Source organism: Ceratotherium simum, chromosome 39 (assembly GCF_057802395.1).
Source record: "Ceratotherium simum simum isolate JZ-2026a chromosome 39, ASM5780239v1, whole genome shotgun sequence".
Classification (NCBI taxonomy): Eukaryota; Metazoa; Chordata; class Mammalia; order Perissodactyla; family Rhinocerotidae; genus Ceratotherium; species Ceratotherium simum.
Window position 1 is genome coordinate 15,944,995 of NC_141938.1, and position 25,867 is coordinate 15,970,861.

Below are 25,867 nucleotides of genomic sequence, written 5' to 3' on the forward strand. Positions count from 1 at the left end.
GCACATCCCTCTAGCTGCTTAGTTGCTGTATGTGGGATGCGGCCTCAGCATGGCTGGAGAAGCAGTGCATCGGTGCGAGCCTGGGATCCGAACCCAGGCCGCCAGCATCGGAGCGCACGCACTTAACTGCTAAGCCATGGGGCCGGCCCGGCAAACAGGTTTTAAACATACTCGTCTCTCTTACCAGACCAGGCCTTTGAACAGCTTTTACTTTAACCGGGCTGTCCTTCCTATGCTTATTTGTCTGGTAAACTCCTACTTGAACTTCAAAGCCCCAGCTTCAACATCCTCTCCTCCATGCAGCCCTCCATGATGCGAGCTTCATGAGCTGAGACTTTACTCCTCCCTGGGTCCCGGGCCTGATCTTACAGATGAGAGCGTCTGGTCCTGGCTCTGTCTCTCCTAGACTGTGGACTTCCTGAGGGCAGGGCTGAGAATTGAGTCCTCTCCAGGGCCCCAGCTTTGCCCAGCTCAAGGCCAGGCACAGAGCAGCATCTATAAGAGTTCATTGAATGAATAAACAAGCCCGTGGAGAGGTGACCTCTAATTTTAGGGGGTTGGGATGGGTGCAGAGGCCTCTGGCTGGTGGTGAGGTCGGCCCAGGGAAACTGTGGCAGCTTCACTGCTGAAAACTCCGCTGGGGAAGGGGTGGTGTGCCCCACACTGGGTCTGCCTGAACCGCCCCGGCCCACTCCGTGGTGGGTCCAATGGGCTCGAGTCACAGGAAAGCTGCCGTCTGTGCCAGTGCTGAGTCCCGCCCTCTTCCTGGCAATGCAGTTGGCAAATCCCGGCACCGTTTGCATCAGGCCCCTGGAAGCCCTGTTGGGGAAGGAGGTGGCCAGCAGGGGAGCCTGCCTGAGAGGCTCCTGCTCTCTTGGGGTGGCCCCTAGGACTCACCAGACCCCCAACCCCTGTGTGCCAGGCTCTGTTTTCTTAGGGCGGGGAGGCAATAGAGAGAGAGCATGACTGGGTGGGGAGGCAGGGAGTCTCTGAGGAGGGGGCTTTAGAGCCAAGATTGGGGTTTTACAAGAACCCCAGCAGTTTCAAGGTCAGGGGTGAGAGTGCAGCAGGGTCGGGGGGGCACAGCCCGTGCAAAGGCCTGGAGATGGGACTGCTTGGATTCTGTCCTAATGTTGCAGAGGAGGAAACTGGGGCTCGCCAGGGTAAGCCTCCGGCCAAGGTCCCAACAGCACAGGCGGGGGTGGGATTCGAACCCGGGGACAACAGAGTCCGAGCCCCTCGGAAGGCGGGGGCCTCCAGGAGCCCAGGGGCGAAGGCAGGCCTCGGTGGCCCCGCCCCGCCACAGACCCCGCCCACCACAGGCCCCGCCCCCGCGGCATGACCGGAAGTGCGCGGGGCCCCCAAGATGGCGCCTGAAACCCGGAAGTGAGCGCGGCGGCGGCGAAGCGCGGAGAAACTGAGGCGCCGCGGGCTCCGCGCCCGGCCGGACCCGGGTCCGAGGTGAGGCGCGTGCGGCCCGACCCCCGCCCCGACCCCGCCGTCCCCGCCCGGCCCGGCCCGCTCTCCCGGCCCGCGCGGGCCCCGGCTCCCCGCGGCCGCCCGCGCCCCGGGTCGGGGGTTCTGGGGTTCCGGGACCGCGGGCGGGGGGAGCGCGGCGGCGTGTGGCCGCCCTCCGGCGCGACCCCCGACCCCGCCCTCCGGCGCGACCCCCGACCGCTCTCCGCCGTGAACCCTGACCCCGCCCTCCGCCGTGAACCCTGACCCCGCCCTCCGCCGCGACCCCCGACCGCGCTCTCCGCCGTGAACCCAGACTCCGCCTTCCTCCGCGACCGCCGACCCCCTTCTGCGCCGTGAACGCTAACCCCGCCCTCCTCCGCGACCCCCGACCGCGCTCTCCGCCTTGAACCCTGACTCCGCCCTCCTCCGCGACCCCCGACCCCGCTCTGCGCCGTGAACACTAACCCCGCCCTTCTCCGCGACCCCCGACCGCGCTCTCCGCCGTGAAGCCTGACTCTGCTCTCTGCGACCCCCGACCCTGCCCTCCTCGGTGATCTCCGACCCCCCTCTCCGCCGCGACCCCTGACCTGCCCTTCTCGGTGACCCTCCACCCCGCTCATCGGTGATTCCCTGACACCTCCCTTCTTGGTGACTTCTATCCCACGCTCCTTGGTGACCCCCGAACTTTACTTCTTTGGTGATCCTTGACCCCGCACTTCTCGGTGACCCTCCAGCACCTTGTGACCCCCTGGAACCTACTCCTCCGTGATTCCCTGACTCGTCCCTTCTTGTGATCCTCAACACCCTGCCCGTCGCTGACCCCAGCTCCTCCCTTTCTGGGGGGCCCCTCCTCTCCCCCCATCTTGGTGACCCCTGACCCCAGGCTCCCTGGGGATTCCTGTCCCATCCTCCTTAGTGTCCCCTTTCCCAGGACCCGTCCTTTCCTGGCTCCTCGGCCCCTGCAGCATGGCAAGAGGGGCAGACACTCCTGTTCCCTGCCCTCGGGTTGGGTCACTCGGCTTTGGGGTGGGGGCCTTGCTGGTGTCAGCTGACTGGGGGGGACGGCAGAGCTTGTTGGGGTGGGAGTGTCCCCTGGAGCTGGCACTGGGACCACCGAAGGACGGGCTGGGGGCAGTGGTGGGCAGAGACTCCCCTGCCAGAGGTGCAGGAGGATCAGCCTGCGTGGGTGGAGGGGAAGGGAGGCGCCCAGGAGGGTCCCGGCGCCCAGGAGGGTCCTGCCACCCGGTGCTTCTCCCCAGAGCCCCTAGAGGGACTGGCCAGGACCGGAACTGGCTGGGTGGGGGCGCGGGGGCGCCAGGGAGGCCATGGGGTGTCTCCCTGCAAAACGCTCTCGACGTTCTGAGAAGGGAGAAGCATGGAGTCTGTGCGGGGCGTCTGGGGCACCCCCCGGCTCCTGCTTCCCGGAACAGCATGTGCGTTGGTCCCGCCCGCCCTGAATGTCCGTCCTCCCTGCTGTCCATGGCCCGTCGGGCCAGTCGTGCCGTCTGTTTGCACCCGTCCAGGAGGGGGCCCGGCCTGGAAGCCGGCCTTCGATGGAGCGTGCTGGCAGGCTAGGGGGTGGTGAGTGTTTCACCGCGGGGCTGGGGAACTGGTGTTGGACTGGACACCCCCGGGGGACCTGCTGCCAGGTGAAGTGATCAAGCCCGGAGCTGGCACCCTGGGGCTATCTCCGTAGGCGCTTCTGAAAAGTTCAAGGAAATGGGGCCTGGGCCTGGGGGACGCACGTCCCGGAGAGAAGAAAGGCATCTGTCACAGGCAGGAAACTCGAGAGAGGGTCGGAGGGCGGCCTCAGTCAGTAGATGGGAGGCCCGGCAGTCCTGCAGGCACAGGACGTGCCCGTGCACTCTGCTTTTCCCTGCCCTGGATTCCGCTTCTCCGGCTGCGGGGCGCTGTGCTGTCAGGACCCTGTGAGCAGGGGAGTGTCCGAGCCCCGTCTTTGAGGCTGAGACCTGGGGCCCATCTGCCACCGGTCTGCATCCTTTCTTCCCAGCTCTCTGGATTTTCCCAGGGGAGGCCCCAGGGGTGGGTGATGGCTGCCCAGGGCTGTCTGTTCGGTCCCCGTCATGCAGTCCTCTCCAGAGTCCTCGTGAAGAATGCTGAATGTGCACTTGTGCTGCTGGCTGGGTGGGCCGGGGAACGGTGCGTGGGCAGGTGGCCCCAGGGCCCCCCGATGGTGGGGGAAGTGCAGGCAGGCACCCACCAGACCCTGGGGGAGCCCGGCAGGTGCATGACCCCGGCCTGGGGACAACCCAGTGCAGGGACCTGGGGACAGGCGCCTTTGTTTAACTCTGAGCTTCTGACGTGTGCTCACACCTGCCTGGAGCCAGGACCTGCCCTGCCCGGGTGTGTGTCGGGGGGAGACTCGGTGCTTTGGCAGAGGGTGGGGGAGCCCGGGGCCCAGACGAGGGCCAGGTTTCCAGGGGAGCCCGTGGGGGCAGCACAGAAGAGGCGGTTGGCTTTGAAGTCGGGGTGGGCGGGGCCGCAGGTGTGCAGGTGGGCCGTCCAGGGCCACTGGGTGACCTTGGGCCAGTCACCGTCCCCCCGGGGGGGCGGGTGGAACCGAGGCCAGACCTCCACAGCCCACAGGCCTGGCCCCCACTGGGGCATGACCAGCCTGGGCTGGCCCAGCTGGGGTCCAGCAGAGTCTCAGACGCGCATCCAGCGGGGGCCGGGCCGGAAACGCTGACCCAGCACGGGGCTCTGGCGGGTGAGTGAGCTGGGCTGGGAATAAAGAGGCGACTGTGTCCAGTCCCAGAGGCCGCCTCCCCCCTCCTGGGGCGGCCTCCCTGCTGCAGCCGGCACAGCCTGCGGGGGTGGGGAGCTGCCGCTCTCGTGTGGGGGGGCTGGCGGTGGGGAGCCAGCCCCCCGTGGCGCCAGCACAGTCCCAGGGTGTGCGTGTGTCCGTGTGCAGGCGTGACTGTGTACGTGTGCCAGTGCATGTTTCGTGCGTGCAGCAGATGCGCATACATATGTCATGTGTGTGCTTGTGTCGCGTGTACCTATGATTCGCCGTGGGCAGACTTGGAGCGTCTCCAGCCACTTTCCGCAGCCGAGGGCTATGTGGTCAGACGCTGGGCCGGGCAGGCTGCAGGGTGTAGCCGAGAGCACGGTCACCCACACCCGTTCCAGGCCTGCCTGCCCCCTGCTCGCCCGCCACCTCGCCCAGTCTGCCCACGCTTGTCCATGGGGCGCCCAGCAAGTGCAGTCCCCTCTCCCCTGAGTGGAGCCCCAGTCCCTGTTCCTGGGAACTACCACACCCCCTACCCCCCAGCTGCTGGCAGGCCAGTCCCACGTGAGCGACCTGAGCGGGGCTGGGGCGGAAAGCCCGCTTCCTTCATCTGCCGATGATGGTGACAGCCCGCTCCCCTACTGGGAGGTGTGGCTGCCCTGCCCTCGCCCTGCCCTCCGGCGGGTGGCTCAGGTGAGGGCAGGACCCCCGCCTAGGATGCTGGCTCCTTCACCTGCTGCACTGGGCTTGCCGGGCCCCTGGGGAGGCAGAACAAGACCTGCCGCTTGTTTATATCCCACACCGTGAGGGACTTGAACACACGATGCTCAGTGAGAACCAGACACAGAAGGACACACAGTGTGTGAGTCCATTGATGTGAAATGTCCAGAACAGGCACATCCACAGACAGAACGTGGGTTCGTGGTTGTCAGGGGCTGGGGAGGGGCTGGGGGTGACTGCTGATGGGGACAGGGCTTCCTTTAGGGCTGATGGAATGTTCTGGAACTAGATAGAGATGATGGTTTGCACAACCATCACTAAATGGACTAAAACCCACTGCGTTGTACACTGTAGTGGGTGAGGTATATGGTGTGTGAATTGTGTTGCCATAAAACAAAGAAGTGTTAGAAACCCAGAAAGCAGGGCCAGTCCTTGCCCCTCAGCTGCCCGTGTGCCGTGGCCTGGAGTTGAGTGGGCATCTGGGGGTGGCCCCCAGCATGGCCCCGCTGCCAGCTCACGCGTGGGCGCTGGGTGGTTTTGAGGCATCTTCTCCCGGCCCCACAAGGAGGGCAGAGGGGGCACCGTCTCTGAAGTTTATGGGGGGTAAACGAGGCTCTCCTGGGAGCCCCCCACCAGGCCCCCGCTCTGTCCCCAACAGCTGCCGTGGGCAGACGGGAAGCATGTCCTGCAGGACGTGGTCTGGGGGTCTGGACTTCCGGTGCGGGGTGCTCAGCTGTGTGCGGGGTGGAGAGTGGGCAGCCCTGGGGGCCCGGCCTACAGGAGGTGGCGGCTGGGGCCAGCGCTGCCCTGGCCCTCCGGTACATTCCCCTGACTGGCTGGGCCCCCCACGAGGCCAGGTGACAGCGGGGAGGGGAGTGATCCTCTTGAGTGCGGGCCGAGCCGCACCCGCCAGTTCACTCACTGACAGTGACCCTCCCAAGTCAGCCGTGCCCTCCTGCCGTTGTCCACGGCACGGCCGCGGGGAGCCTGCCCACTAGGGGAAGGCGTTGATTTGGCCTCTGCCCAGGTTCCCGCACCCAGAACCCTACAGCGGGAATCACCGCCCGCAGAGGGGAGGGCCCCGGCCGGGCACCCCGGGCACGCGCTGCCCGAGTTTCCAGCGCCTTCCGGAATGTGCTCGCGGCTGCCGACCTCTGGCGCCACCGTGCCCGCCAGTCCATCCGTCTGTCTGTCCGCCCATCTGTCCATCCGGTTGTTCAGAGAGGGCGCCGGCTTTCCCGTCGGGACTGGCCTCTTAGGAGTAAAGCCCCTCGTTCCCAGGCCGCTGCGTTTCAAAAGCACGGGCGCCACATTCCCGAGGACGCATCACCCGCTGTTCCCGGGGAGTCCGCTGCCCGGGGCTCAGAGGCCCTCAACACCGGAAGCTGGGACAGGGCGGGAGGGGTTGGGGGGTCTGTGGCCGGCAGTGAACTCTCATGGCCCCGGCTCATCAAGGGGGTAGCTGGCATCCAGCCCGACCTGCGGCCTGAGGCTCCGGGTCCGGCCCGGGTGGAAAGCATCTTCGCCTGTGAGGTAAACTGAGGAAGGGCCCACCCTGTGGGGGCTGCGGCCCCATGGAGCAGTGGGGCCCTCCCGCCTGCGTCTCCTCCCGGTGCTGTGGCCGTGGCCGTGGCCGTGGCCTGGTCTGCCTGGGGTGGGAGCTCAGCAGGGACCCGTGTGCTTCTGAGGGCTGCTTCAGGGTGTCTGGAATGTTCTCCTCGGCTGGTTTGGGGTGCGGCTCTGCTCTGGATGCTGTGAAGTGGGGGCGTCGGGCTCCCTCCCTCCCCGGCCTGGCCTGGGGTGGTTCTGAGATTGGTGCTGGGGGCGCAGGGCCTGGGAGCCTCTCCTGGTGTCACCAGGGAGCAGGTGAGCTGGCAAGGGGCATTTTGGGGGGTTTTCATCAGATTCCAGAATGACTTTTGGGGGTTTTCATCAGATTCCAGAGCGACTTGGGGGGGGTTTTCATCACATTCTGGCCCTCTGGGAGCTCAGCCCAGTGTTATGGAGGCAGGGCTCAGGGTGAGTGAGCCCCCAGGCAGATGTTGGGGGCCATCAGGGCAGCATTTGGGGGTCCTGGGTGGTAACGGGAGGGCCGGTGGCTCCGCCCCCAGCCTCCTGGGGCCCTGGAGGAAGGCACCCCATGTCGGGAGGATGGGTGTGAGGGGGGGATGCCAGCCTTGAGAAGCCAAGTGCTGCCACCCCCAACCCAGACCTACAGCTTCCCTTGAAAAACCAGCCTGTCTGGAAGCCCTGGGCTGCATTCCTGGCGGTGGAGGCTGTGCTGTGCCAGCCGGCCCCCCAGCCTGGCCACCCTGTGCTGCCGAAAGGCGGCCTCGCTGCAGTCAGGCACGTCCAGGGAGCGGGGCCCCCGTCCCGTCCCCCGGAATCTGTTACTGTGCGCGGGGCCGGGCCGGCCTGGCTGCCCGCTCTGGTCCACTCATGGCTGCGTCCTGCCTCTGTCCTGTCAGCTCAGTAACGGCCCTGGAGATGTCCCGTCCTGGTCCCAGGACCTGTGGACGTGTCACCTCATGTGGCAGAGGGGACTTTGCAGCTGGATTAAGTCAAGGCCCCTGAGATGGAGGATGATCCTGGGTCACCGGGGGACCCTGGGTCATCACAGCGTCCTCTTAAGCAGAGAGCTTCCTCCCTAGAGGCTGCTGGGGTGAGAGACCTGGAGCTTGAGTAGGCCTCGTGCTGCCGCTGGCTTTGAAGATGGGGCAGCGTGCGTGACAGGGACACGGGCAGCCTCTAGAAGCCGAGACCCAGCCCCGGCCGAACACCAGCTCGGAGACAGCCCTCGGCCCTGCCGACCACGTGGACTGAGAAGTGGATCCTCCTGAGGGTCCAGCGGCGAGCCTGGGCCTCATGAGACCTGGCGCCAAGGGCCGGCGAGCTCGCCTGGACTTCTGACCTGTGGAGCCGCGAGGGTCCACGTGGGCTTTTCAAGTGGCCCGGTTTGCGGGTGCTCGTCACGGCAGGAGGAGGAATGGATCCAGGCTCCGCTGATGGGTCTTGGGCTTCGCGCCACTGCGATTTGGGGGCCTCTGTCCTCTTCCCAGAGGTGGGCCCGGGGTCGAGCCCACTGTGGGCGTTTGCGTGGGTCCGTGGAGTAAGGTCGCCGTCCCCCGAGCTCAGCCCGGGGCCAGGAGGGCCTCCTCCTCCTGGGACGCCGGATGCCCTTCGGGCTCAGGTAAAGGTCCCTTGTGATGTTCTTGGCACCGACCTGGACTGGGGGAGCCTGAGGAGGGTGCTGACTGGTCAGGCCTCTCACCTGGGACTAGTGTGACCCGGCTGCGGGCAGCCCCAGCCGCTCTCCCGCTCGGGGCTCTCCGAGGGGCTGGGTAGAGAGACCTGGCATGCTGGCTGGCTTGAGGCACACGCGATACCAAGCAGGGGCGGCCACAAGTGCCAGGAGGGACAGACCACCCTCTGCATGGACCCTGGGCAGGCCAGGGCACGCTAGTTTCAAAAGACCAGAGAGTTGGTGGCCAGTGATATTTTCTTAACATCTGCTCAGGGGTGGAAGACCCTCGGGGTCAGAGGAGACCACAAGCTCGGTGTCTCTAAAGCCTTTTTAACACCACGAATAAACACGAGACCTGGGCAGGCACCTCCCAGGAGAGGAAGCCTGCATGGGAGATGCTCGGCTGCTGCGCGAAGCCATTCCATGCCTGTCGGCCTGGGCAGAGGTTTAAAGGTCTGCCCGGAGCAAGGGTGCTGCAGCTGGACCTCCATCGCTGCCAGTGGGCAGGCGGAATGGTGCCACCGCCTTGGGAAGCATTCGGCTCTCCCCTGGAAGGCTGAACCGCCTCTGGGAGAGAGGGTATCAGGGGTCCGGGACCCCCCTGAGACCCAGGCTCAGTGTCCCCCGCTGTGACCGAGAAGGCTGCCTGTCCTGGGCCCCTTTCCCTGCTGACCAGCGTCCTAAGGGCCGTGCGGCTCTGACGTGTCCTTACGAGCTCAGGTGTGGCTTGCTCCAGCTGTGCTAAGTTGCTTTGTAAAGCTTCCGCCTTACTGTAGGCCATCAGAGCATCCTTCCACCTCCCTGTGTGTGGGGCTGTCACGGCGGCCATGGGGTCTGGTGGCCGGCTGGTCTGTCCTGGATGAGCCAACGGGTCTCTGGGCCCGTGGCCAGCAGATGCATTGGCTGGAGAGCCAGGCAGCCATAGGTGACCCAAATCGATGCCTCCAGAGCCCAGCCCGACATTTGTTTCAAGCAGACGTGGCTCCCCGGGGTGGCGTGTGGGGGCGCTGTGCGTTTGCCCTGTTGCTGACCCCCATGTGGTCCAGCTCTGCTGTTTTCGCTCTTGGGGGTCAGGTTGGGGTGACGGGCTGTGCGGCCCCCTCCCACCAGGGCCTCCTCCATCCACTGTCCACTTACTGGTCCTCCGTTCACCCACATGTCGACCATGCCAGGCTGGGGCCGGGGCGTCAGCTGAGCAACCCCATGGCCCGGCTGTGCGCAGGAGCTGTGGGGTCTCCCTGTCCCGCCGGGTGGGGCGGCCGCTTGGGGCCTCGGCCTGGAGTGTCGTCCCCCCAGTGCCCGGCCCCGTGACGGAGAGGGAGGGGGCTTTGTGTCCCAGCAGGACGGGAGGTTTTTCGAGAGACGCCCCCTCACCATCTGCCGTGAGGCGCAGGAGCCCGGCTGGGGGGGTGCCCCGGGGGCCCGTGGGGTCTTGCAGGCCCTTTCCTACCTTTCCCGCACTGAGAGCAGAACTGGAAATTCAGCTCTGGCTTTCTGCTTTCTTAAATGGGGCTTCCGAGGGGGCCCACCTCCTCCTCCGTGTCTTGGATGGAGTGCTCCTCCCGCCTGCCCCGCCTGGCATCCCAGAGCTGCCGCATCCCAGATGCCTCTGGGGACTCTGTAGAAATCTGAGGGCACATGCTTGGTGCCAGCCTCACCCAGTCGGCGGTGCTCCCAGCCCCCCAGGCGTCACGGGGATCCAGGCCGAGGGTCATGGTGGCTGCAGCTGGGGTTTGCCTCCCCGTCCTGTCGAGTGTCCGGGGCGGCTGTGACAACTGACTACATGCTGGACAGCTTAAACCACAGAGGTGTATCCTCTCCCAGCTCTGGAGGCTGGACGTCCGAGATCACGCGCTCCCTCCGGAGGCTCCAGGGGAGGGTCCATCCTGCCTTGTCCGGCCTCAGGGGACTCCAGGCATCCTGGGCTTGTGGCCGCGTCCCTCCATCTCTGCCTCTGTCGTCACGTGTCCTCTCCCTGTGTCTGTCCAGATGTCCCTCTTATGAAGACAACAGTCTTTGCATCAGGGCCACCCAACCCCGGTGTGACCCCATCTTAACTAATTTCGTCTGCAAAGACCCTGTTTCCAAATGAGGGGCTGTTCACAGGTTCCCATGGGTGCACCTCTGTCCCCACGGTCCCTCCTCCAAATCCCGACCCCCTGTTGCTCACCAGCTGGCCTTCAGTCCCTGCCTGGCCCTTGGGCCCTGGGATCTGACCCTGGCCCCGCTTTGCTGCCTTGTCCCCGTGCGTCCCCCCGAGTACCACCCGGCCTCAGTGTCAGTAGATGAGGAATGGGCCCCCGAGGCTTCCAGGAAGGAAAGAGCCAGCACCTTCCCTCGGATCCCTCCCCTTCCCCCCCTTCCTTCTTGTCCTTGGGGCTGGCACCCCATGGAGGGGGCTGTCGAGGGGCATGTGCTCCCCTGGGGGTCCCAGGAGAGCTGACCTGTGCCCCCGAACTCAGGCAGGACCTCAGTGCGGGGCTGGAGCTCCCAGGACAGGCGGTGGCTCTCACCCCGACGTTGAGCTCCGTCGGCTTGGCCCCCTGGCCCGAGGCTGCCCGTCTCTGCCCCACTGACCCCACCCATCCCGTCTCAGCCGGGCGCCTCTGCCTAGGAGCAGTGGAGCCCCTCCTGGACGCCCTGCTCGTGTCCCTTCCTGGGCCGCCTGCTGGAGGCTGCCCTCAGGCTGGCTGTGACCTGAGGTGAGGAGGCAGCTCCCCACCCCAGCCGTGTGTGGATTCCGCGGACGGTTCTTCCCCCAGACAGTCCAGGGCGGCCAAGTCGGGGCCTGGCCAGGCCTCCGATTCCACCAGGGCCTCTGCCCTAACAGCCAAGCCTTGGGGAGCCCTGGCCGGCCCCTGCTCTGCCCCCAACCCAGGACCCCAGGGCTGTTGATCAGAGCCCAGTGGAGGGGTCGCCGGAGGGGCTGCTGTCTTGTGCCCCGTGGGGGCCAGCAGGTCCCTGCTGCTGGGGGACACTGTTCCTGGACGGGGGGTGTGGCAGCCTCTTCCTGGCCTGGCGGGACACAGGTGAGGTAACGAGTGGCGGGCAGTCCATGCAGCTGCTGGGGTCCGGGCACCACTAGGCAGAGGGTCCGGGCGGCAGCTCAGAGTGTGTTGGGGGCCGAGCCGACAGCTCATTGTGGGCTGACACCAGCAGCCTGTCCTGGGGCACCGGCCCCGGGCTGAGGACCGGCTGGGGCGATGGGCCGAGTGGGCTCATCGGTGGGGTGGCCGTTGTCACCTAGGTTCAGGCTCTCCCAGATCTCGGCCTCATCCCGCGTCCCACCCCTGTTGTTGTCCTGCGTGGGCCACTGATACCTTGATCTCTCTCTCCTGTAATGACTCATCTGAAAACCTGATCTCAGGAGGAAATCCTCTGAACTGAAACCGCGGTGTTTGTGAAGTGCCGGCCCCTCCCCGCGAGAGCGCCCACACTTCTCCAGTCAGGAGACTCACGGCTAAAAATACACAGCGCCCACTGCAGGCGCTGGGCTCTCACCGCCAGGCGGGGTCTGGGTTACGTGCCTCCGGCCCAAGACCACACTCAGTGCCCTCGGGGGTGGACCCCGGGGCAGCTGGAAGCCCCCAGGGCCGTGGTGCTTTCGTGCTCTGGAGCTGGGGGCCAGGGCATGGTCCAGAACGCAGGACCGCGGGGCGGGGCAGCCAGCCAAGGCCGGAAAGCAACAGGATGGGGGGGGGGCTGTGTCTGGGGGGCTGTCCCAGCACCTGGGGGGACGGAAGCAGGAAGCCTGAGGCTGTGGTGGCGCTGCGGCAGAGAGAGGTGACAGGACTGGGGTATCAGAGGAAGGGGGGCACCGTAGGGGTGGGCCCTGGGGGCGTGGGGATGGTGGTGGGCACAGTATCCCCCACTCCTCCCCAGCCGCTGACGACTACTGACCCATGTTCTGTCTGTGGATGTGCCTGTTCTGGACATTTCACATCAGTGGAATCACACACCGTGTGTCCTTCTGTGTCTGGTTCTCTCACTGAGCGTCATGTGTTCAAGGTCCATCCACGGCGTGGCTGTGTCAGGGCCTCACTCCTCTTCATGGCCGCGTCATATTCCAGTGTGTGGGTGGACACGTTGTGTGGATCCGTTTGTCTGTCAGTGGACACTGGGGTTGTTTCCACCTTTTGGCTCTTGTGACTCATGCTGCTGTGAACGTGCGTGCGCAGATTTTGTGTGGATGCATGTTCTCAGTTCTCCTGGATGGACACGTGGGAGCAGATGGCTGGGTCTGTGGAAATTCTGTGTTTAACCGTTTGAGGACCTGCCGACTCTTACAAGTGGCTGCACCATCTTACATTCCCGCGCACGAGGATCCATCTCCTGCCTCCTGCTCCATTGACCCTGGTCTCAGTTCACAGTGCCTGGTGGCCGACTTGCCCACGTTCCTGCCCTCCCCACACCCCCTCCAGGCCCAGGTCTGAATGCCCTGCTTGGTCAGAGAAGCCTCTGGGGTCCCCAAGGCTTCTCTGTTTGTGAAAAGAGAGGATGCACGGGCCCTGGTCACAGCCCCCTGGGTCACAGCCCTCTGGGTGTCGGGCCCCCAGCCAAGTCTGGAGCCTTCCTCTAGGTCACGAAGGCTCTTTCTCTGAAGGACTGCAGGTGACTCCGCGGGGCCTGGCCTCCTGGGGCTGCCACTCAGATCAGGTTCCACAGGGGCTTATGGACACAGCCCGACCTGGGTTCCTGGGACTGGGGTCTCCGGGGCTCTGGGAGAGGGCAGGAGGGGCCGTGCAGGCCAGAGGGATGCAGATGAGGGGTGAATGCAGGGCCAGCCTGCTGCTGCTAGGGGTCCCTCGGGCACAGTGCACCCCGAGGACGGCCCGGAGGGTCCCTGGGGAGCTGCCCACAGCGCCCCCTCGTGCTCGTTGGCCCGTAGGCTCTGGCTGGTGCCTTCCAGGGGAGCAGCCCGGGGCTCCGTGGCAGCAGAGCCAAGAGGTACCACAGAATGGGAAGGGATCTGCTTCCCCTGGGGACGTGGCTGCTGAGAGAGGGAAGCTGTGGCAGGGAGGGGTGCCCCCAGGGTTTAACAGGGCGTCTCGGGCGGGGTCGTTCCTAGGGTTGGCTGCAGAGAAGGGGCGGGTGGTCGAAACCCGGAGACAAGAGCAAGCCAGCCAGCGCCCGGGGTCAGCTCTGTGAGCTTTCCCTGTTGAATAGGGATGGTTCCTGCCCCTTCCTGTCCCAGGTGTCGGGACAGACCCCCCCTCAGTCACTTAGGCAGCCACTGGATTGCAGAGGCCCCAAGCTCTGCTGGGTGCCTGGTGGGCCTTGTCCCTGTCCCCCAGACAACCCATTCTCCAGCTGAGCAAACTGAGGCTCAGAGGAGCTGAGGGGCCCCCGAGTTGTCAGAGGTTATGCAGCTGTTAGGCGGCTGACCAGGTCTGGACCCTGTCTGCCTGACCCTGGAATCTTTATAAGGAACAGCGGAGACCCCAGATCATGGAGTAGCCGTGTGGTCATCGAGGACCCCAGGTCATTCCACTTGCAGCCTCTGAGTCCGTGTCCCGTCGGGTCTCAGCCTGCGCGAGGCTGGAGGGCGCAGGCAGGAGGGGGCCGGGGCCTCCGGGGATCCAGGTCTCTGCGGGCGGCGAGAGGTAGCGTCCTGCCAGCCGGGAAGAGCCAGGAGCCTGAGCGGTCGGCTGGAGGCCTGGAGCAGAGCAGCCACCCCGCAGCCCCCTGCGGCCTTCTCGAAGGGCCCGGACTCGTCTGTGTGCCGCCCTCGGCCGTGGGCCCCTTTCCTGCCGCCTGACCAGGAGCGCAGGGGGAGGCGCCCCTCCCTGCCCCTGCGGGATTGCACAAGCTGCCGCGTGCAGACGGTGATTACTGGAAGTCCCGAGGATTTCTTCACTGAGGCTTGGCCGGGCCGCCTCCCCTTCCTGCCTCCCTCGGTGATTAACGTCCGTGTCCGGCCGCCGCCTGCGAGGAGCCAGGGCCAGCCTGGGGTCGCTGCTCACAGTGGCGGGGGTGGGGCTGGGGGGCTCTGTCACAGGCCACAGGGCAGATGGAAATCGTATGTGGCCGGAGTCAGCCCCTGTGCCTTTCCCCAGGGAACGTTCTCAGTGGGGTCACTGTGTGTCTTTACTCTTAGCCAGGTCTGAAGGCTCTTCCCGGCTCAGCTGGGCCCCGACCACCCCGGAGACCCTTGGGCAAGCCTCGCCTGGCTGCAGAGGGACAGGGTGGCCCGTGTCCCCTGTGGGCGCCCAGCTTGGAGGTGCCAGCCGGGTTGGACTCAGCCTCCCAGCCTCAGACGCGCCTGGTCAGACAGCCAGGCGTGGGCCGTCCAGGGGTCCCTTCGTGGGTGGCAGGAGCTTGTTCTGTGGGCCAGGAGGCCCAGGCGGTGCTGTGAACAGCAGGGAGGGGATGCGGCGGTGGGGCCCAGCCACACTGAAGGGGCTGCCCTCACCCCAGAGCTCCACCCGAGAAGCTCGTCTTAGTTCTGCCCCCGGCACAGCTCCCTGTGGCCAGGAGCCCTACCTGGTGGCGCTTGATGCCCAGCTGGGATCTGTGGTCAGGGGTCCAGGCCCAGTGTCCCCAGGAGGGGCGGCCAGGCAGCGATGGGGCCTCCCCTGTGTGGACTTGGAGCCTAGAGGCTGAGCGGGCTGCCACCCTGGCAGTTGAGGGACCCCCTCCCCAGCATAGCCCCTGGAGAGAGGCTGGGAACCAGAGGCCCCAGCAGCACTGCAGAGTTGAGGACCCTTGGCTCACACCCCCGTTCTTGTGGGCTGGGCGGTCAGGGTGGGCTAGCCCGGCTGCCCCTCAGCCCACTGTCCCTTGTCCCCAAGGAGGGCACCTCACCCGTTGGGGTCAGAGGGCGCCCTCAGGACATTCTGTGTCTTTCTCCAGGTCATGATGCCGCCCCCGCGGAGCAAGAAGCCCAGATAGACGCCCCCGCGGCCCGGGTCGAGGAGCCGCCCGATGCTGGCAGTGGGGCCCGCCATGGACGGGGAGTTCCCTCAGCACGAGCCCCCGCCGACGGGCAGCGTCCTGTACAGCCCGCCGCCTCTGCAGACCCCGCTGTGCGGGTCCAGCGTCCAGGTGAGCCCCGGCGCCCCGGGGTCGGCCTTGGGGTGGGACGTGGCCTCCCCTTCTAGACCTTGAGCGAGTATCAAAGTCCCCAGCTTTGCGGGAGGACCCGGGGGGGGGGGTCACGTCTGCCCCAGAGATCCCCAGACATGAGCCACTAGGTTTCTTTTGGAAAGGCCACAACTGGCCCCGGGGAGACGCTGGGGCCTGGGCTGCCGCCTTCACCTGCAGGACGTCGAGGGCTGGGACTCCTGTGACAGGTCACAGCCGTCCATTTTTTCTTTAATGTTTTTTTCTTTTTCGTTTCGTGGACTTCATTTCTTACACGGTTTTAGGTTTACAGGAATATTGCACACAAAGGTCCCACATCCCCCCAGTGTCCCCATGGTTAACATCTCGGTTAATGAGCGTGTTACGTTGTTACAATGATGAGCCGATATTGATACATTGTCAGTAACTGAAGTCCACGGTTGACACTGGGGTCCCCTCCTGGTGTTGGACGTTTCACAGGTTTGGACAAATGGATAATGACGTGTTCACCGTCACAGTGTCACACAGAGCAGTGTCACTGCCTCAAACATCCTCTGTGCCCCACTATTCACCCCCCTACCCCTGGGACCACGGATCTTTTTCGGGTCTCCATAGTTTCATCTTTTCCAGGACGTCCTGTAGTTGGAATCACAGTGTGTAGCCTTTTCAGACGGGCTTCTTTGAGTTTGTCATGTATATTTAAGGCTCCTGCGTGTCTTTTCGTGGCTTGAAGCCTCATTTCTCTTTAGCGCTGAATAATGTCCCGTTGTCTGGACAGACCGCAGTCTATTTGTCCATCCCCCACTGCAGGGCGTCTTGGCTGCTCCCAAGTTTTGACGACCGCAATAAAGTATCCTAAGTAATAAAACGACCATAGATGCCGGCCGGGCCTCCTCATAGGACAGAGGGTACAAGAGCCCCACGCAGAGAAGGGTCCAGAATTCTCCAGCAAGTCAGGCCTGGAGCCCTCCATTCCTGGGAGAAACTGGGGCTCTTTCCCCTGTAGAAACGAAAACAAACCGTGTTTCGTGGTGGGGAAACTTGAGCTGCCGGGAGGCTGGGCGGAGAGCAGGTGGGGTGCCAGGCGCCAGAGGACAGCTTGGGGTGCAGCAGCGACGGGGGGGGCTGCCGTAAGTCTCTCCTTCAGTAAAGAATTGGCTGCTTCCTCTCCCTTGGTCCTACTGGGATAGGGCCAAGGGGGGAAGGCCGGTGGGGAGAGAGAGCGAGAATCGAGCTTGGGTTTTGGAGGAGCCGGGAAATGGGCCACTGGGGTCAGAGGGAGCTCAGGGTCGAATGCCTGGAACCATCAGGAGGCGCCCCGGCCCATAATTGGAGCTTTGGAGAGGGGCTGGGACAGCGTGCACGGACCCAGAATTCACTCCCTACCCAGATGTGCCCACGTGGTATCCTTATGGGATAGGGCACGGAGCACAGAGTTACAGAGGGGGCGGGGAGCAGAAATGAGTTAGGACTGAAGCTACACTTGCAGCTTCAAAGCCTTGGCTGACGTCCAGTGCCTCCGGCCAGCCTCCTCTCTCCCCATCCTGTTGAAGCCATGTCCACACTTCCCCTGACCCTCAACGTCCCCCGCCTCACTCCGAGCCGCCCCCTGCCCATCTACATGGCCGATGATGCCTTCCCGTCCCCGTGTGCCAGCCAACACGTGGCAATAAGTGGGCTCATTCCTGGGCTCTATTTCGCCCCGTCTCGTCGGTTCAGAGCACAGGCTTGTCATTCTTAATAACGCCACAGGATTCCTTCTTCTCCACATCCCATAATTTGCTTAATTATTTCCCTATTGTCGGGCCTTTGGGGCAATTCCAATTTTTTACGGCTATAAATAGCCATGCTGAGTCTTCCTCCCCCTCACGGATGAGTCCCCAGGGGTGTGCTTCTGAAATAGAACTCCTGGGTCAGAACGAGTGCCTGGCGGGTTTGCAGAGGATGGAGCCGTTCCGCAGGGTATCTGCTCCTGCCACATTCCCTGTTGGTGACCCAGGAAGCCGGCTGACGGCCAGGACAGCCTGTGGGGACCACAGGGGCTCAGAAGCTGGAATTGAGGGAGGGACATTTGGGCTGCAGTAGGGACCCTGGTGCAAGGGAGGTGCAGCATCGAGCCGCGACTTTGGCTCCAGCCCCTCTCCAGCAGGCAGAGCACAGCGGAGCAGACTGCGCTGCTCTCCCAGGCCGGGTGGCCCCTCCCCAGGGTGTGCACCGAGTGTGTTCCTCCCGGCCGCCCCCCATGCCACACCAGGTCCAGCCTGGGAGTGGCCGGCAGACTCTGCAGCCCGTGCAGGCACTGGGCGTGTGCGCGGTCTGTGTGGGCAGCACCCTCCTCACCCAGGACTCCTGGGTCTGGGCTGGACCGAGCTCAGAAGGAGGGCTCCAGGGTGGAAGGCGCGGGGCGTGGAGCTGCCCCCAGGACTTTCAGTGTTGCTAAGGTGGTCAGAATTGCAAATAAAAACATAGACATCTAGTGAAATTTAAATTTCACATGAACACATATAATTTCTTAGTACATGTCCCATGCAATATTTATACTAATAATTGTTTATCAGAAATTCCAATTTCACTAAACATCCTGTGTTTTATTTGGCAACTCTCTTTTATCTGCTGCCCTAGCAGGAGTGTCATCTTTCTACATCAGCTTACACGGGGCAGCTTCGAGCTAGTGTCCCAGGGCCTGCACCTCCCTGGGACCGTGCCAGCCTCTCTGTCTCCAGGTGGAAAATCCCCAGACAGGCTCTGATTGGCTGGCTGGAGTCAGGTGCCCATCTCTGGACCAGTCACGTTCCAGGGGCCTACCCTTTGAAGAGAAGGAACTGCCCCCTGTGGCTGCAAGTGGAAAATCCCTAGGCAGGCTCTGATTGGCTGGCTGGGGTCAGGTGCCCATCTCTGGACCAATCGTTTACTAGGGCCTGCCCTCTAAAGGTGGAGCCAACCTTCTGGCTGCAGGTGGAAAATCCCAAGGAAGGCTCTGATTGGCTGGCCATGCAGTGCCACCCCTGTGGGGTGGGACTGTGGTGTCCTTGATTGGCATCCTCACCAGAGCCGCATGCTGGGGGAGGAGGTTGGGGGGCTGGGTAGACAAAGCCATGAGTGACCCCTGGCATCCTCCCTCCCCAGCCTGAGATCCTTGAAGACCTGGGAGTCCCCTGGCCTGGGAGCTCTTCAGGGGTGGCTCCAGGCCAGTGTGGGTGCAGATGGAGAAGGTTGGTGAGTGAAGGACCCCTCTTTTTTTTTTTTTTTTTTTGTGAGGAAGATCAGCCCTGAGCTAACATCCGTGCCAATCCTCCTTTTTTTTTTTTTGCTGAGGAAGACTGGCCCTGGGTTAACATCTGTGCCCATCTTCCTCCACTTTATATGGGATGCCGCCAAAGTGTGGCCTGACAAGCGGTGCTTTGGTGCACACCTGGGATCCGAACCCGGGCTGCCAGTAGTGAAGCGTGAGCACTTAACTGCTGTGCCACAGGGCCTGCCCTGCAAAGGACCCCCTTGGTCGCTCCCACCCCGGAAACCCCCGGCAGCCCTGAGACCAGCTGTGCCCCTTCTGGGCCCACATTGCACGCCTGCTCCCTGGACTGGCCTGGCTGAAAGTGCTTGTCCATGCCCCAAGACCATTTACTCTAGTTCATCTAGGAGGCCGAGCACGGTCTGGAGTCAGAGTTCTGCTCTGGAATGTTCCGGAAGTGCCCGTGGCCTTGGGAAGTTCATGTTTCTCTCTGGAGCTGGATTTCTCTTAAATGGGGCCGGAGGGGGGATGTGACACTAAGCCAGGGCCCTGGGGAGAAATGGAGGTGCCTGGGAAGACCCCACCCTGCTCCCCCAGTCCATGGTGGTATAGCTTCCTTCCGGAGTCTTCCATGATGGTATGTGAGAGTGTTCGCGCCACCGGCCTTCGTGCTCGGGAGTGGCCCTGTGCTTCCTTTCCCCCCAGCTCTTTATTTTGATAACTTTATTTTGCAGCCTGTGCAAAACTGAAAGAGCAGGCGCGGCCCCTGGGGCCTCCGCCAGTCGATAACGGCTCCCCGCCTGTCTCGCCCCTTCCTCCTCATGCGGTTCTCGGGGGCTGGACCTCTGGACGCTGGCAGGCCCCCGCGGGGGGCCCAGGGGCAGGTCGCAGTGATGGGAAGTCACGGCACGCAGAGGGTACAGGAGGGCGCCGAGGCGGTTCCGGCCATCTGGGCTGGGCCAGCTCTCAGTTAGTGAGTCCTGCGGACAGGGAGGAAGCAGCGGCCTCGCAGGGAGCAGGGCTGGCGTGGGTCGGTGGGGAGGCTGCTGGGCCAGCTGGGACAAGCGGGGACGGTGACCGCAGCCAGCAGGCCTCTCCCCAGGGACGGCCAGGGGCCTCCCTGACGGGGTCCCCTGCAGGCCATGTTGGGGGTGGGGCTGGCTGTGGAACAGCGGCCCATCTAGGGCAGGGGACCCCTGCTGGGCAGGCCCTTGTGTGGAGGTGGGACGCACCCCCCTCATTCTGCAGAGGCACGTGAGTGTCCCTGTCCCACACCCCCAAGCTGGGCCTGTCAGATCCCAGCGCAGGGCCCCTCGTGCCCCCGCTGACCTCAGGCTCCCCCTTCCAGCCTCCCACTGGCACTTCCCAAAGCAGCTTCCCCCGAACCCCCGCCCGTGCCGTGCTCGTGGGCCAGCCAGGCCTGGTCGATGCCGGCAGCCCCCTGAGCCCGTGGGAACTCTGAGAAGGCCGGGATCCCGACCTGCCGGGGAGGGATGGGCCACGAGGGCTTGTCTGGGGCAGGGGCCCGTCCATGGTGCCAGTGAGAGCCCCTTGCCCTGACTGGGGCCATTGCCCCTCTGGCGGGCTGCACGTCTTTCTCATGGGGGCCTCGCCCAGCAGGGACTTGCGCCATCCTGCTTTGCATACGGCTGCGTCCTCCACTTTCTAGAATGGTGGCCTCCAGGCGGCAACCTGGGGTCCTTGTGGAATGCAGGTTCTCGGGCCCCAGGCCTGGAGTGAGAACCTCGGGTGGGCCAGCAGCCTAACCCTGCATGCCCGCTGTCTCTCTGCCCCGTCTCGAGTCCCACATGTGTATTAATGGACACCTTCATCTTCACTGCAACCCTCTCGATCGGTTCTGCCACGCAGACGGGGAAACTGAGGCACAGAGTGGTTTACAGGTGACCCAGCGTGCACTCGGCCTCTTGACCCCAGTGCAGCGGGGCTGGGCCGCGTGTCCCCCCTCCTGACCTCATGCCCCTCTGTTTCAGAACGCCATGCTGCACTGCCCGTGCTGGCACCCCTTCTCGGCCTCGCAATATCCAGCCTTCTCCAGCGAAAGCCAGTAAGTGCCCCGGGCCCGGGTCTGAGTGCATCCTGCTGCGTCCTGCTGGGTGCCCCCCCCCGCCCATGGGGGCCTCGCTCTGCCTTCTTGTTCTGCAGTCACGGGTTAAATGAAAATAGAGGTGACAGCCGGGGGGCTTCAACGTCCTGCCGAGGGGCCCGTGGGCTGGGCCTTGGCCTCACGGCAGCTGAGACTGAGCAGCTGTGATCTGTCTCAGTGAGAACCCACCAGGGGGACAGGCAGAGGTAGTGGGGAGGAGCAGCCAGGGAGGGCTCCACTGCAGGGGTGACATCAGGCGGGGGACAGCCAGCAACTTCAGGGGCAAAAGGAGCCAGGCGGGCACCTTCCTGCAGAGGGCAATGGTGAGCTGGGTTTTCAAGGCTAAGGAGGAGTTTGCCAGGGGGTGCAGGCCCAGAGCCAGGACAAGGAATGGCCTGTGCAAAGGGCCTGGAAGCACGTGCAGCTAGAACCTCGAGGTTTTCCCAGGGCACGTGTCCTGGGACGTGGGTGCGTCTGAGCTGAGTTTCCGAGATGCCAGAGTTCTTCCTGTGGGCGGGAGGCCCCCGCGCCTGTCCTGCACGTGGGGTGGGGAGGCAGCGCCCCTGCCACACCCGACGGCTCACCTTCTTCCCATCTCCCCCTCCAGCCAGTTCATGAACTCCGCCTCCTTCCTCGTGGGCCAGCCCTGTGCGGACACCAGCTACGGCCCCACGGCCGCCACCCCCAGCTTCCTGCCAAAGAGCGCAGACTTTCCTCAGGTAGGAGACCTCAAGGCGGAGCCACCCCTCGGCCCCCGGCCTGCTGGAGAACCCCTGCCACGCCCCAGGGCGGCCGACGGCCTCGGCTGGGCCATGGGCCACATGGGTCTGTCAGGTGCCGTGGGGACGGGGCTTGTTTTTTGGGAATAGCCGGTGTGGCCTTGCCTCTCCAGATCTGTCAGAGGCGACTCCCCGACAGTGGGAGCTGGGTTGGAGGTCACGTAACAAAAGATGGGGAGCGCATCCCCGTCGTGTGTGGATTTCAGGGCCGTATCTCAGAACGCCCGATTCGTCTTTCCCAAACTGCGGCGCCCCCTCCCTGCCCGGCGAGGCCCCTGCGCTTGCTCCGTCCGGCACTGTAGCATCTCCACGAGGGTCCCCGTTCCCCGAGCCCCCAGGCCAGAGCGACACACCGCCAGGTCCAAACACCGTCACAAGCGTTTGTGTCCTGAAATTTAGGCAGCCATTTGAAAACTGTAACCACACAAGGCAAAGCAGAAGATAACATTCTATTTCCTTCTTTTGGGGGGCATGGGGTGGCTCAGCCCCACAGAGAATCAGGCGGACCCTCGCCCTCGCAGCCTTGCCCACAGGGTTCTCGCGTGGCACCCGCGTCGCCTCACGGCAGCCGGCCCTCGAAAACCAAACGCCGCAGAGACGGCTTGTCGGAAGGAGCCCAGGCGCCATCTGGGCTGGGGCCTGAGCTCTGATGCAATTGACCCGGGGCCCGCAGGGGCCAAGCTGTGCTGGGGTTCCCTCGGAAATTTAAATACTGGGAGACCAGCTGGATTCACAGTACCAGGGGTGCCCTGGCACTCAGTTTGGGAACTGTCCAGGTGGGACGGCACCTGGGGCCCATTGGGGAGTGAGGGGGCGCCAGGTGACAGGCTAGGGAGGACACGGCACAAACCGGCCCGTTCAAACCTGCTGGAGTCTTCTGGACCCAGACAAGGTCGCTCAGCCAACTCACGCCGCTGGAGCCCTGCCCCCGTCTCCGTCCCCAGGGCCGCAGCAGGACCGGGCAGAGAACTGGACCGAGGATCTGTACTGCGGGGACCAGTGTGCCCCCAAATCCAGGTCTTCCCAGATCCTCAGAACGGGACCCTATTTGGAAATAGGGTCTGCAGTTGTGATTAAAGACGGAGGTGGGATGATCCTGGCCTAGCCCGGTGAGCTATGAGTCCAGTGGGTCCTTATAAGAGACGGAGAGACAGACACACAGGACAGGCCATGTGACGACGGAGGCAGAGACTGTGCGATGGGTCCGCAAGCCAAGGCCGCCCGGGGCTGGAAGGGGCAGGAAGGACCCTCCCCCGGGGCCTCATCTCGCCCTTGGACGTCTGGGCCGTGGGAGCGTCCGCGTCTGTCCTGGAAGCCGCCCTGTCGGTGACCCTTTGGTGGGCGCCCAGGAAATGATGTGGCTGGGCCTCGCGGAGGAGCACAGGGGCTCGCTTGCCCCTCGGGGCCGCGCAGGACACGTCTGTGTCCCCAAGGCCCCCAGGGAGGGCAGCAGTGGGACAGCGACAAGGGGCCGTGGACGTGGCCCGCCAGGCTTTCCAGGCACATACGTGGTTTCTTCCACCGACCTTGGCTTCTCTTGCCCTGCGAGGTACCCCGTCTCCATGAGAGGAGGGCCCAGCGGGGCTCAGCCTCCCAGGGCACCCGGCTGTCGGCCCAGACCCTCTCCCCGTCCGCTGCGTCTCTGTGCGTTGGCTGGTCCGCAGGGCCCCCGCGGCTGGTGGCCTGGCGCCTGGCTCTGAGCTCCTCCGAGCTCTGGTTAAATTCCTCCCCGCCAGGTACGGGACATGACTCCACGCCCGACTTGTCTCTGGCGCTGTGTCCCCAGCTGGGGCCTCACCTCTGTGCGGACGAGGAAACTGAGGCACGGGGCGTTCAGAGCCCAGGGCCAGTGGAAGCCTTTGGGGGCCCTCCCTGCGGCCACCCACCCACCAGCCCCCTGGCCTGTTCTCGCTCCCCCATCTGTCTCTCTAATGCATTTGGCTCCCACTGCCTCCCCTACTCTGCCAAGAATCGACGTGGCTTCTGGAGCTGAGAGTCCCCTGGGGCACCGCGTCCGCTTCCCGCCACACGATGGGCGAGCGCTGCCCAGAGTTGCCCCTCGTTGGAGGTCGGCCGCCTCCACCCCCAGAGGTTTATGGTGCCTGTGAATGCGGCAGCACCCCCCCTCCGCCCCATCCCCCCTCCAGCACCCTTGCTGGGGGGCAGCCTGGACGCGGCTATCCCTTTTAATGCAGCGGAACCTTCTTCAAACAAAATCTTGCCCCAGTGCCGGGTGTGGGATCAGATGGACGTGAGGCCAAAGTTCCTTAAGGGGGAGCAGGCCTGAGGCCCTGTCGATCAGCCTCCTCCACCTCCCCCGACCTCAGGCCTGCCGGCCGAGCCAGGAAGAAGCCAGACTGAGCCTGGCATTCGAGGCCCTTCATCCCCAGCCCCGCCCACCGGACGCGCCGCAGACACCCTCTGTTCCTGGTTCATGGCATCATCCCTAAGGACGTCCCCGTCCTGGTCCCGGGACCTGAGGACGTGTCACCTCACGTGGCAGAGGGGACTTTGCAGATGGATTAACTTGAGGCCCCTGAGATAGGGGATGACCCTGGATTCCCCGGGGCCCAGTGTCATCACAGAGTCCTCATCAGAGGGAGGAGGAGGGTCAGAGGCAGAGAGAGACGGGAGACGCTGGGCTGCGGGCTATGCAGACGGAGGAAGGGGCCCGGAGCCCAGGACGTGGCGCCTCTACAAGCTGGAAAAGGCAGGAGACGGTTCTCCCTGGAGCCTCCGGGAGGACCAGCCCTGCCCGAACCTGGATTTAGTCCAGGGAGACCTGTGTGGGACCCCTGACCTCCAGGACCATAAGGTAATAAATATGTGCTCTTTTAAGCCATGAAGTTTGTAGTACTTTATCATAGCAGTGACTGGAAACTGATACAGCTGCGAAACCTTCGTGTGGCTCATCACTCACTCTAGAAGTGTTCCCTACTGTTGTATATGTCAGAAGGAATTGGAATGGAAAGTCCAGAGCTGGGCAGGAGGTGAGGAGTGAATATAAACCCGCAGGCCTTAACATACTTCCTGGTAACTAAACTTGAGCCCTGAGTTTCCTGGCAGCCAATGCAAAAAGAGAAAAGAGTTGACCTGTGTGACTCTTGTTGCCTTTCAGGAGAAAGCTTCTCCCCCATTTCCCTTTGGGGCATGGAGCAGTTCCCAGGGGTTGGCATCCCACCCATCTCCCCTGTGTGTGGACCGTGTTCCCAAGCCTGTGGTTGGTCTCAGCCCCGGCTTCACCGTCTGAGGTCTTTGCTCCTTCTCGTGTCACCTGGGCTGAATCATGGAACCCCAGGGGTACTGGGTCACTCCCTTGTTTCTGCACATGAGCTGACCCAAGCACAGGACCACTGGGGGCAGATTGACCACTCCACCATGTGGAGTCCCCCTTTCACAGATACCTGGGAGGGCCCTCCAGCCAGGGGGACTCTGCTCTCAGGAATGGGCTCTGAGGCAGCTCTGCTGGCGGTGACCCTCCCCGATCACGCCTGTGCTGCAGGGTGGTCCTGGCGGTCAGACCAGGCACCCACTGAACCCGCCAGAGCCTGGGACCTGGCTTCCAGTATGGGAGGCCCCGTGCCCCACGAGGTTGTCTGAACATTTAAGCTCTGACGCTCTTTTCCCCATGTTTGAAGATTTTCACGACGAGACGAATTTTCCAAATATTGTAGATTTACAGAAACGTTGCAAAGACAGTAGCGAGAATTCCGGAATGCCCTCACTCGTTCCCCCGGCTTCCCCACACGGCATATGACGTCCTGCATTCCCCTGGCCCGTCCAGTCCGATGCAGAGATTGGCCTGGTACAGCGCCAGCCGCTAAACCAGTGCGCCCGGGTGGGGGCGTGGGATGAGGCTCCGGAGAGGCCCGTCAGGTGTCGTCCTGGGAGGGACGTGCGGGGCTGTGCGGGCCTCATGGTGGGGACGTGATGGCCTTTACTGCCCATGGCTGGGTGTCGTCTGCGGGGACCGTCTCCGCGGCGTCTTTCCGGGGGAGCCTGTCGCCCTCGTCGGCTTCGCTTGTGGGTTGGTGGCGTCTGTAGGAGAGCCGTCCCTCCCCTTCGTCGTGCCGTCATTTGTGTGTCAGCGGGGACTCGGGGGCTCTCGCTGTTTACTGCCCCGTCCCGCGGGGTTCCCTGAGGCCGTCCCTGCCCCCATGGAGCACTTCCTCCCCCGCAGGCCCCCCACGTCTTCCCTGCCACGGCCCTCGTGTCACCCGCTTCCCGAGGAGGGCCCTCCTCTCCCTCCGACTTCCCCTTGACATGGAGCCACTGGGGCTCCCACGTCCCCGGTGGGTGACCTAAACAGCTCCAGGGGCCCCTCGTGGGGTCTCCTGCCCCGGGTGTGCCGTGCGTTGGGGGGTGTGGACGTGCAGTTTTTCTTTCATTCTTTTTTTTTTTTTTCTTGTGAGGAAGATCAGCCCTGTGCTAACATCTGCCAATCCTCCTCTTTTTGCTGAGGAAGACTGGCCCTGGGCTAACATCCATGCCCATTTTCCTCCACTTTATATGGGACGCC

At 64.0% G+C, this 25,867-nt stretch overlaps 1 protein-coding gene across 1 annotated transcript in view; it reads left to right on the forward strand.

The window, feature by feature from the left end:
* Window positions 1-1,357: 1,357 nt before the first annotated feature.
* Window positions 1,358-25,867, forward strand: part of SBNO2 (strawberry notch homolog 2) — a 51,613-nt gene continuing 27,103 nt past the window's right edge. Inside the window, exons 1-4 of the mRNA XM_087425857.1 lie at window positions 1,358-1,461; window positions 15,024-15,215; window positions 20,457-20,530; window positions 21,177-21,288. Coding sequence (XP_087281983.1) covers window positions 15,096-15,215; window positions 20,457-20,530; window positions 21,177-21,288 — 306 coding nt within the window. The 5' untranslated portion in view covers window positions 1,358-1,461; window positions 15,024-15,095. The remainder of the gene's footprint in view (window positions 1,462-15,023; window positions 15,216-20,456; window positions 20,531-21,176; window positions 21,289-25,867) is intronic.